Source organism: Cebus imitator, unplaced genomic scaffold, assembly GCF_001604975.1.
Source record: "Cebus imitator isolate Cc_AM_T3 unplaced genomic scaffold, Cebus_imitator-1.0 Scaffold73, whole genome shotgun sequence".
NCBI classification, from domain to species: Eukaryota; Metazoa; Chordata; class Mammalia; order Primates; family Cebidae; genus Cebus; species Cebus imitator.
In genome coordinates this window covers 5,634,129-5,647,256 of record NW_016107388.1, presented here as the reverse complement: position 1 = coordinate 5,647,256, position 13,128 = coordinate 5,634,129, and the positions used below count along the sequence as shown (strand labels likewise).

General features: G+C 33.5%; 1 protein-coding gene across 1 annotated transcript in view; it reads right to left on the bottom strand.

Annotated features, from left to right (window-relative positions):
- The window catches only part of RP1 (RP1 axonemal microtubule associated), a 262,671-nt gene that overhangs the window by 214,286 nt on the left and 35,257 nt on the right, over nt 1-13,128 (bottom strand). Inside the window, exons 5-7 of the mRNA XM_037739712.1 lie at nt 11,741-11,827; nt 8,656-8,788; nt 1,313-1,464 (exon numbers count right to left, since the gene is read on the bottom strand). Of these exons, the coding sequence (XP_037595640.1) occupies nt 1,313-1,464; nt 8,656-8,788; nt 11,741-11,827 (372 nt within the window). The remainder of the gene's footprint in view (nt 1-1,312; nt 1,465-8,655; nt 8,789-11,740; nt 11,828-13,128) is intronic.

The following is a 13,128-nucleotide window of genomic DNA, read 5'->3' as shown; positions in this document are numbered from 1 at the left end:
TGGAAAAAAAAAAAAAGAAAAAGAAAACAGGAGTTGTAACTTTCTGACGAAATAGACTTTAATAGAAACAAAGACTAAAAGAAACAAAGAAGGACATTATATAATGGTAAAAGGATCAATGCAACAACAGGAGTCAATTATCATAAATATATATGCACCCAATATAGGAACACAGATATTAACAACCCAGACACATAGGACAAGTTCTTAATGACTTATGAAGAGACTTGGACTCCCGCACAATAATAGCGGGAGACTTTGACACCACATTGTTAATATTCGACGGATCAATGAGATAGAAAATTAACAGGGACATCTATGATTTGAACTCAGACCTGGAACATGTAATCTCAGTGAATATTTATAGAATTCTTCACCCCAGGTCTACAGAACATACATTTTTCTCAGTATCATATTATACCTATTTTGAAAGTGACCACATAATTGGAAGTAAATCACTCTTCAGCATTTGCATAGCATTTCACAGGCTTAAATGAAATATTGGTTGGCTGTTTCTTTGTTATTTTCTTCCCTTATTCCTTCCTGTCTCCGCTGTTAAGCACAATTATCGGCATAACAGATTTTTTAATACCTATTTTTAGATTGCATTCCAGCCTGGGCAATAGAGCAAGACTCCTGTTCTCTCTCCCCCTTTCTCTTTCTCTTTCTTTTTTTCAAAAAATAAAAAATAAATAAATAAAATAAAAAAAAATAAAAACAAACTACGATATGATTCTGCAATCCCACTTCTAAACATATATCAAAAATAATTGAAAAGACCCCAAAGAGATATTTGCACACCCATGTATGCAACAGTATTATTCACAATAGCCAAGAGGTGGAGGCATCCCAAATGTCCATTAATGGATGAAATAATAAACAAAATGTAATTTGTTTGATTACACACAATGGAGTATTATTTAGCCTTAAAAAGAAAGGAAATCCTGTTACATTGCTTTAACACAAATGAATCTTGAGGACGTTATGCTAAGTGAAATAAGCCAGTCACAAAAGACAATTAGTATATTACTTCCCTTACATGAGGTATCAGAAGTAAATATACAGAAATAGAAAGTAGAATGGTGGTTACTAGGGACTGAAGGGAAGGAGAAATGGGGAGTTGTTAATTATTAGATTACCAATTTTGGAAGATGAAAAAAATTCTGATGATTCATTGCACAGCCATGTGAATATACTTAACATTACTTAACTGTGCACTTAAAATGCTCTTAAAATAGTTACAATGGTAAATCTTATCTTATGTGTTTTTACCACGATTAATCTTTTTTAAATGAAAGGGCATTTTGCTTACTTGTCCTCTTAAAAAATTGAAGGTGCTCTTCGATCTAAATAGTTGTCTGGATCCCGTATCTCCCTTTTCTCCATGGACAGAAATGTAGACGTTTGCTGTTGTTCCAGCATTCCATAGCTCACCTGTTGCCACAGTCACTTCATATATTGTCACTGACAACATAAGAAAAAAAACTTTAAGTGCCAAGCATTACTCATATAACAGAAAATTAAGTACAGAAGTCTCCTCTTACCCATTGTAGACAAGTTCCAAGACCCCCAGTGGATGTCAGAAACCACAGGTAGTAACAAATTCTATATACAGTATGTTTTCCCTATATATACATACCTATAATAAAGTTTAGTTTATGAATTAGGCACCATAAGACATTAACAATAACAATAAAATTGATTAATTATAACAATCTAATGTTCAAAAAAACAAAAACTTTGTTCTTACCACAAATCTTACCAAATGTGACATACTTTTTTTTTTCTTTCCATGTTAAGTCAAGAACTTTCACCTTTTCCCTTAAAGATAGTACTTCACGGCTTCTCTTTGAAATATCCAAATTGCCAGCATCACTGTTCTTGCAATTTGAGGCCATTATTCAGTAAAATACAGGTTACCTGAACACAAGCACTATGATACTGCGACAGTTGATATAACAACCAAGATGGCTACTAAGTGACGCACAGGCAGAGAGCATACACAGTGTGGATTCACTAGACAAAGGGGTGATTCACATCAAGGCAGGATGGAGCAGGACAGTAGAAGATTTCATTACACACAGAATGGCACACAACTTAAAATTTATGATAAATTGCCTGTTTCTGGAATTTTGCATTTATTAATTTTGGACACCAATTGACTTTCAGGGACTCAGGCCAAGGAAAGCAAAATCCCTGGATAACAGGGGACTACTGTACAGAAATCCAACCAAGAGTTCTAGCTCCAGATAACATGGAGTAACCCACACCATCCAGTTTCTCCTACTGAATGCAGCTATAAAACTTTGACAGAATGCATAGAACAGCTATATGGAGATCAAAAAGTGAACAGCAGCAGGAGAGGTGGGGAAGAAGACCAAAATTTAAAGTAACATCAAGCAACTGTGAGTTTACCATTTCTCCTCCTCCACAGCCCCCCAGCCTGGATTCAATGCACCAGAGACCTGGAAATAGACACTGGACCTCAGATATGGGGGCTTGGTAAAAGCCCTCCAGTTCTGGTTCAGGAGGCAGGAAAGGGAACTCCTCACATATAGAGAAGAGAAGATGCAGACATGCTACCATTTTCTTCCTTGCATTTCTCTATTTTCTTACATCCCTGTGCCTGGGAAGAAGAGCACATGGAAGCCAACATTCTGAAGGAGAGAACTTTCTCTTCTGTTTGGTAGAACTGGGCTCCAATGGGGTCTTCCTTCCAAACAGGAAGACCATAGAAGTACACAGCATAACAGGATAATTAAAACCTCAGTTTTATAAGCCAAGAACCAAAAGAAAGATCCAAGAAACTGTAGAGGCTTTAAAAACTGAACTAACATTGGAACCACAGCCCACATAAGACAGGTTAGAATTTATGACCTGAAATTAACCAGTAGCCAACTGTATACTAAAACAAAATATCAACATTCTCCTTAGGATTTAAATAAGAACTGGTGTCTCATATAATAATATGTAAAATTCCAAGGATATAATATGAATGCTTAGAATATTAAAAATAAGAAAAATATCAACTCACATAGGAAAAGAGAATGGAGACGTCACCATTGAGATGACATGGGTACTGATTACCTGGCAAAGATTTTAAAGCAGTTAGGATACCAATATTACTACAAACAATCATGAACACTCTTAAAACCAATAGAGAAATAGAAAATCCCTGCAAAGAAATGGAAAATTTGAAGAACTAAATAGAAATTTTAGAACTGAAAAAAAAAAAGGATCATAAACATATTTTAAAACTCACTGAACAGGCTCAAGAGCAGACTGGAGAGAACAGAGGAAAGCACAAATGAACTTGAAGATTGATACTGTAAATAGAAACCATCTACTCTAACAACAGGGAAAAATATTTTTTTTTAAAATGAGCTGGGACCTATAGGATAATAACAAATACCTAATACTCATGCACATGAAGTACCAAAAGAAGAGAGAAAAAGATTCTGATTCAAGAGTTCTATGAATTCAAAAACAGTCCTGCCCTCCCACACCAGCTCCATCCTCTGGATTTTCACATCAGTTGATATTCCCTCATATTCCATTCCCTCCTCGGCTCATGCAGAAGGTTTATAAGTAGGAATTATTGAGGTAAATTTTATTTACTTTCTGGGATGGTTAATTTGACAATCCTTTTCTAAAGATTAATAAGTTTTCTCCATTCGTTTTCATTTTTTCCTTCTTTTTATTTTTTTGGATACAGGGTCGGGCTCTGTTACCCAGGCTAGAATGCAATGGAACAATCATGGCTCACTGCATCCTACTGCCCAGCTTATTTATATATATATTATATAATATCATTATGCATATATAATAATATATATTATATATTAAAATGTTTTTATATATAATATGAAAAGTATTAAAAAGTAACATTTTTATATATAAAAATATATAATTATATATTGTATAATATTATCTATTATTATATGTACATAATGATATTATATAATTATATGTATATATTTTAAAAGAGATGGGGTTTCACCATGTTTCCCAGGCTGGTCTGGAACTCCTGGACTCAAGAGACCCACCTGCCTCAGCCCCACAAAGTGCTGGGATTACAAGTGGAAACCACCATGCCTAGCCTTTCCTATTATTTTTCCAAAATTTCATTTTTCCTTTTATAAAAACCAAGTGACTTTGCTAAAATTGGAGAGAGAAAACAAGAGGAGGGGAATCAGAGTAACAGCAGTCTATCACCTTTGTGCTATTCTAATCAGAGGTATTCTTTTATTTTCCATATAAGAACTTAAAGGACAAATATATAACAGAAATGAACTGAAGTTTTCTTAATTAACTGACATATCTGGCCAGGATTCAACTGGGTAAACTGAAATACAAAAATAGCTGTTTCATTAAAAGTTCCCATAGGACATTAGCAAGATGATGCAAAACAAATCCCTAGACCCATATTTGCCCACAGAGGCACTGTCATAACAACAATGCTTGGAATATTTGCCTTTGTGAGAACCCTAGAAATTGGCTAAGAGGTTCCTGCATCCAGGGAAGCCCAAAGACAAAAAGAGCCTCATCGAAGCCAGTAGGAAAATTCATGGCATTTTACATGCCTAAGCTCCTCCCCTACCCCTAGCACATACAGTGTGACCAAGTTGCATTTATACCTGGATATAGAAGGGATGGTTCCACATATGAAAATCAATCAATGCAATATGCCACAATACACAAAACTTCATTGATATAGAAAAAGCATTATTATAATCCAACATCCTTCCTTGATGAAAACTCTCAACAAACTAGGAATAGAAGGAAACTATCTCAACATAATAATGGCAACATATAAAAAGCTCACAGTTAACACAATACTCATTGATGAAAGACAAAAAGCTTTTCCTCTAAGATCATGAAAAAGACAAGGATGCCCACTCTCATCATTTCTATTCAACATATGACTGAACGTTCTTGCTATACCAATTAAAACAAGAAAAACAAATAAAAGATATCCAACTTGGAAGAGAACAAGCAAGATTATCTCTGTTTGCAGGTTATATATGCAAAAAACTCTAAAAGGTTCCATACACACACAAAAAAAAAACAGTTAAAACAACAGAATCAACACTCAAAAAGCAGCTGCATTGCTATATACTAACAAAGAATAATACAAAAAGAAATTAAGAAAACAACTGCATTTACAATAGCTCCAAAAACAATAAAATAGTGTACTTAATACTAAACCAAGGCAGCAAAAGGTATGTACAATGGAAACTACAAAACATTGTTAAAAGAAATTAAACAAAATACAAATAAATGGAAAGACACCTCATGTTTGTGGATTAGAAGACTTGATATTGTTAAAATGCCTACATTAATCAAAGCAATCTACAGATTAAATGCAGTCCCTATCAAAATCTCTACAGCAATTTTTACAAAAATAGGGAAAAAAACAAAAATTCGTATAGATTGCCAAGAGACCCCTGAATAGTCAAAACAATTTTGAAACAATCAAAGTTATAAGCCTCACACTTCTTGATTTCAATACAAACGACAAAGCAACAGTATTAAAGGCAGTGTGGTACTGGGATAAAGACAGACAGACATAGAACAGAATAGAGAACTCAGAAATAAATCCTCGATTATACAGTCAATTGATTTTGACAAGGGTGCCAAGACCTCTTGTCAAGGAGAAAGACGCTCTCTTCAATAAATGGTGTTGACTAAACTAGATATCCACATGCAAAAAATAAAATAAAATAAAGTTGAGTTTTTATCTTACGTCGTATACAGATATTAACTAAAAATAGATTAAAGGCCTAACCATAAAAATCTAAATCCATAAAACTCCTAGAAAAAAATTTAAGAGAAAACCTTCAGAATATAAAATTTGGCAATTATTTCTTCAATATTTTGTATTATTCTTTGTTAGTATACAAAATCACATGCAACAAAAACAAACATAAACAAATGGAGCTACATTAAACTTAAAAACTTCTGCACAGTGAAGGCAACAATCATTAGTGTAAACAGGCAACCTATGGAGTTGCAAAAAATATTTCCAAATCATATATCTGATAAGAGGTTAATATCCCGAAAAAATAAGGATCTCCTTCACCTAAACAACAGCAAATGAAAAAAGAGACAATTCAATTTAAAATTAGGCAAAGAGCTTAAATAGACAATTCTCCAAAGAATAGATACAAATGGCTAACAAGTCTACAAAAATTCAGTATCACTAATTATTACAAAAATGCAAATGAAAACCACAATGAAAAACTACTTCACACCCATTAGGATGGCCAGTATTAATAGAAGAAAAAACAAGTGTTGGAGAGAATGCAGAGAAATTGGAACCCTTGTGGGATGTAAAATTGTGCAACCACTATAGAAAAAGGTATAGACATTCCTCAAAAAATTAAAAATTGAATTACCATATAATTCAGCAACTCCATTTCTAGATATGTACCCAAAAGAGTTGAAAGTAGAATCTCAAAGAGATATTTAAATTTGCACACCCATGTTCACTACAACATTATTCATAATAGGTAGAAGGTGGAAGCAAGCCTAATGTCCATCATCAGATGAATGGATAAAGAAATTGTGGTATATACCTATGATGGAGTAATATGCTGTCTTAAAAGGAATAAAAAATTCTGTTAACATGCTATACCATAGATGAACCTCAAGGACATTACGTTAAGTAAAAGAACCCAATCGCAAAAGGACAAATACTGTATGCTTACACTCATATGATGTATCTAAAGTAGTTAAAATTACAGAAACAGAAAGTAGAAATGCGGTTGCCAAGGGCTGAGAGAAGTACGATGGGGCAGGGATTGAGGGGAATTAGTATTTAATGGATATAGAGTTTCAGCTTTGTAAGATGCAGAAGTTCTAAAGGTATGTTGCGTAACAGTGTGAATACACTTAACATAAGTGAACTATACACTTAAAAATGTTTAAGGTAGTAAATTTAATGTTTGTGTTAATTATCACAATTAAAAATAAAATTTTTTTAATAGTAGCTCACATAGCCTGCAAACCCACCTTTGGTTTTTTTCTTAGGAACCTTTATCCTTTGCAGGAAAATAATTTCATAATTACAACAAATTTTTTTCAGGTATACATGATGATATACTGGTAAACTGGGCAAAAACTTTTAGAGTTACTGTTGTTTTAAATGACAAATAACTACCATGAGTTTTTATCAACCTAAAAGAACAAAATATAGCAAAAAAAAAAAAAGACATTAACCCAGCTGTTGTTATTTGTACCACCTAGAACTCACGTGTCTATCTCCAGTGAAGGGTGTTACTTGTTTGTAATGATATAATTTCAGACACATCATCAATCTTAGCTAGAGTTTTAGATAAAAATATGGCAAGGGCCAATCATCATTTGCTATAGCTCCACTGACCTAGATAACTAAAGGGTTATCAGGTTTATAGATAGCATATGATAGGGTATGTTTAGAATACCAAGCCATGGCCTGAAACTGAAAAGAAAAATGTTTATTAATAAACCATAAGGGTCAAGCACTACACAAAAGACAAGTAGAATCAGAATGTATTTGCAGAGTGTGCCTTTTGAGCAGAATTTTAACAGTTAAAATTCTGTTAAAATTTTAGGAAAGCAGCAGCAAAACGTGACCTCTGCATCATTACTAACAATGGGTAGGAATAAGGCCCCTGGAGAACATCTCCTCTGGCGAAACGTGTGGGTTGATGAGGAAGAATAGCATAGCAATGCTTATAAATGGTGAAAAAAATACTTATGAATGGTGAGAACAATGCTCATGCTTCACTTTTCAGTAAATAGGGCTATTCATGCCTTTTCAAAAATACGTTAACTTCAGAAATTTAAGAAGAGTGATCACACCGATTTAAAACCACAAAGGAATCAACAACCTGTGCAAATGTTTTACCAGTCTATGTTCTCTCAAAAAAATTACACAGGATGTATCTAAGCCTAATGTCAGATAAAACTCAATATTATTTATTTATTTAGATAATTAAAAGATCACATTTTTAATAGAACATAGTCTGGATTGGAGGAAAAAAATCTGTTTTTTGCTAACTGTCCATTTAATAAACTCCTATGTCCTTATCCCATTCTCCTCCAAGGCAGAGGCCAGCAAACCCAAGAGCAAATGGTTCTTACGGACAGTCACCCTGAATTCTTGTTGGGCAGCAGTGACTACCTAACCCTGAGTAAAACAAGAGCCCATTCTCAGCTATAAATTTCCACAGGGCTTGAACACATCTCTGCTTTTGGAAAGTCATTAACAGTCACGTTTTTATTTCCTAATCAAATAGATAAATTTTCAAAAATGAGGTAGAGCACGGTGGGAAAAGTATACATTGACTTGCCTTTCTTAGCCCTGGAGTAACTTCATTTGACATTCAATTTTCTCATGATCTCCTAAGAATTAATTTCCTTGTTTTGATTAAGAAGCATTTCCGCTGACCTTCCTACAGGGCGAACTGTTGACAAGAACATATTCCTGGATGCCAGCATGTGAAACAACTAAAAACATTTAGATGCAGCTGCCACATCAGAGAGGTAAGTGATAAGAAACCAGCAGTCCTTAATCATTCATTCACTCAACATGTGTTTATTGGTTCTCTGTCCCTCAGCATTTAGGCAAACAAGTTTTATCTGTGCTGCCTGGAGTTAGCCCTTTCCTACCTGGAAGGATGGGTTGTCCTTTACTTAAAAGAGGAAATTCTCGACAGATTTCCCCATCCTCTTGATCTCGTGCCAACCATCGCTGAACAGGTACATAAAACTGTTTTCCAGAATTCATATTATGCAAGTGTATCTATAATAACAATAATATTACTTTCAAAAATGTAGGAATGCTTTATCAAAATGTCAAGTTTTTGTTCAACACTGCCACTTAGCTCAGAGAACATTTTTTTAAATATGAGAAATTGTTGATAATTTGACAGTGCTAATTTCTTTTTTTACTGCCATCTCAAGTACAATGGCATTTCTTTTCTCTATCTAAAAATCTTCCTATTTCTATTTATTTATTAAAGACAGTCTTGATATGTTGCCCAGTCTGGTCTCCAACTTCTAGGCTGAAGTGATCCTCACGCCTCAGCTACCTGAGTAGCTGGGACTACAGGCACACACCAGTGCACCCAGATAAATTTTTCTATTTCCAGTGTCTCTATTTTGTAATGTTTATATCAAACATGGCAATTTCTTCCCAAATCTTATGTCATTAATATTTTCCTGTTTGGAAAGAGATGTTTACATTTTTAGAAATATATAATTTCCCTGTTTCAACTTCTTAGAAATTAATTTTTTGGCTTAAAGTGATTTTATAAATATTAGTATAAGGTTAGATTTCATACACTACAGAGTCAAACTAACATGGTTCCCCCCTTGATCCTTAGCAATGAACAAAATTCAAAAACTAATGATTTATATGATCACCTAATCCATTTATCCTGGAGTCAAACAAGAATGTTAATAAATTCTGGTAAAAACTGAAAAATATGAAAAATCATCAAAAAGTAAAAATTATGTTTTCTGATATTAAAATCTAGCCTTTCCTGATAGAGTACTATTATTCTTTTAAAAGCTTCATTGAGATGTTATTTTAACTATTAAATTAATCTTACCCTTTCGAAAATGCCTTAAATCAGAAATTTTCAACTTTAATGATTTTAAAATCACTTTCTTAAAAAGGCAGATTTTCAGCCAGGCACAGTGGCTCACACCTGTAATCCCAGCACTTTGTGGGCCCAAGGCAGGCAGATTGCTTGAGCCCAGGAGTTTGAGACCAACCAGGGCAACATGGCAAGACTCCATTTCTAGAAAAAATAAAAAATTACCCAGGCACAGTGGTACCTGCCTATATAGTCCCAGCCACTTGGGAAGCTGAGGTGGGAGGATCGCTTGAACCTGGGAAGTCAAGGCTAAAATGAGCCATGATCATGCCACTAGACTCCAGCCTGGGCAACAGATGGAGACTCTGTCTCAAAAAGGAAAGAAAGGCAGATTTTCAGTATCTGATCCTACTAAGTTTTGTAGGTCTCAGACAGGTTCAGGAATTCACATTTATAAAATGCATAGCAAGTGTGATTCTGATACAATGTAATATCACTTTTAGAAAGGCTTCCTGAGAACCAGTGAGAATATTGTTTGCAAGGTTACTACTGCCAAGACGGTCTGATTTTATTATTTTAATTAAGGCCCAAAGCTGATCATTTGAGAAGCAGAAAATAACCCAACATTTTGAGCTTTTTATTTTATAATGCTCCCTAACTATATTTGAAAAAAAATCAAGATTAAGGCTCTTAAAGCAATGCGGTTATTTTACAGAAATGTATTATTGTTGCCATTATGGAATCAGTGATTCTGTTCAAATCCCCATACAAGTTGGATTACTTAAAATTTCAAATTTTGAACTTCTAAACTGTATTATAAAAATTGAAAAGAAAATTTTCACGCCATTATCTAGCATCTTAATTTCACAAAATGGATAAGCTGGATAAGGGCATCTGTACACTCAGAGTGAAAGTTTCAATCAAGACTATCTCTCTTCTTCACAGGTGCTCAACAAGAGCAAAGTAAACCTTAGGCAAAGTTCCCTTGCAGTGAAAGAATACTTGCCATAGAGAGAAAGATAATAAAAATTTTCAGCCTGATTTTATATCATTCCTGTATAATACAAAATCTTTCTAATTCTCTAATGATCGTCTCAGCATTCCAATTTCATAATGAATGTAATCTTGTTTATTGGCTATCAATCAAATGAAATAGCAGGAGGATTAATGATAATTTTCATATCTTAGTTTACCTTACTGAGAGGGAGGAAAAAAGATATTAGTGTCATATATGATCACTTAAGAATAAATTTGAATATCATACTTCAAAAGCTCTATATAGCATAAAAGAGTATTTCACATTCTGTATTTTCATAAGGTAAGTTTTATTTTTTCATTCTGCTTTCAGAATCCTTTGTAACTTAAACATAAAGAAGATGGTATGAACAACTATATATTCCTGCTAATGGAATTTTTAATGTTTTCAAGTAATTACTCATCTTCTATGAATTTTTCATTAATTTTTCCACATGTGAAAACTCAAGAAGAGCAAGTTTGCCAAGAATATCAGGAATGAGTCGATGGTTTTCACATTTTGAGAACTTGTTTAAAGAGCATTTAGTTAGAAATGACAGAAGATGTAAATACCATACACAAAAATGGATGACAAGCTCTATGATTTCCAGTGTTGAAGAGCTGCATTTACTGACAATCATGGTAATAAGTAGGATTTTCCATGCTGAACAATGTAGAAAATTTAAGCCTTTTTTCAATCTTAAAAATACTCAAGGGGCATTTTCTTGCTTAGCATAAATAGACTAAATTTCAGAGCTGGCATTCAAGTCTACTAGTAGACTATTGTTTCATCAACACAGTGGTCTATCTTTACAAGATTTCTGAAGCAAATAACATACAGCTAGTCATCTTTTTATCAGTAGTGCAACTACATCAAAGAAGATATATGAGTTTATCCAGAGTCCAAGGCATTTTTTTTTCTTTGCAAAGAGGTGAAAGGATTGCTTAGTTAAGGTGCCTCCCTCAATCAATTAAGAATTAATTAATTATTAAGGATACATGATACTTCTGCCTTAACGAAAGCACTGGCTAAAAAGGTAGAGGACTCCATCAACTCATTATAGGCATGATGAGTTGACTCCTGAGGGAAATATGCAGAGGATTTTGCAAAGAATGGGAAAGTATTGATATATCCTTACCTCCTTGCAGTGCCAGGAAGGGGACTGTCCAGAGTTGGTATGACCAATACGAATCTTAAAGAGTCTTCCAATGTCTCCAACTGTTATCTATAAATAACCAAGGGAACAACTTTCAACATAATTTCACAAAATCCAAAAAGACTTATTGATATATATTGATAAAGGGGTCAAATCATTAAGAAGAGGTAAGAATTATAAACATCTACACACCTAACAAGACAGAACTAAAATATAATAAGCAAAATTTAACAGAACTGAGAAACAAACACTCTATGATAATAGTTGGAGACTTCGATACACCACTTGAATAATGGGTAAAACAACTAGAGAAAAGAATAAGAAAATAAAGAACTTGAACATTACACACCACCTAGATGTAACATCTATAAAACACTCCACCCAACAACAGCAAACAGTCTTCCCAAGTACACAGGGAACATTCTCCAGGACAGAACATATGTTATGCAACAAAAGAAGTCTTGAAAATTTAAAAAGACAAATCATACAGAGTGTCTTGTCCAAAAACAATGGAATGAATCCAGAAATCAGTATTATAAGGCAAACTGAAAAGTTCAAAATATATGTATAGAAATCAGTATTATAAAGTAAACTGAAAAGTTCAAAATATGTGTAAGTTAAACAACATACTCTTAAGCAACAAATAGATCAAAGAACAAACTGCAGGAAAATTAAAAAATACTTTGAGATGAATGAAAACAAAAATATAACATACAAAAACATGGAAAAAGCAAAGGTCTGAGGAAAATTTATAGCTATTGACACCTACATTTAAAAAGAAGAAAAATCTCAAATAAACAACCTAACTCTACATCTTAAGGAACCAGAAAAAGAAAGGGAAACTAAACCCTAAGCTAGTAGAAGAAAGAAAGAGATAGACTGATGATAAACAAAATGGAGAATATAAAAAAACAAAACAAATGAAACTAAAATTCGGTTATTAAAAACATCAATAAAACTGATAGACTTTAGCCAATCTAGCTTTTAGCAAAAAGAATTGCTAAAATCAAAAATAAAAGTAGAGACATTACTATTGACGTTACAGAAATAAAAAGGATTATAAAAGAATACTATGAGCAGTAGTATGCCAACAAATTAGATAGCCTAGGTGAAATGGACAAATCTCTAGCAATGCATAGACCACCAAAACTGACTCGAAGAAATAAAAAATATGAATAGAACTATAAAGGGTAAAAAGATTGAATCAGTAATAAAAAACCTTCCAAGCAAAAGAAGCCTGGGATAGAAGGCTTCACTGGTGAATTCTATCAAATATTTTTTAAAAGAATTAATTCCAAACACTTCCAAAAAAGAGGTAGAAATACTTTTTTTTTTTTGAGACGGAGTTTCACTCATGTTACCCAGGCTGG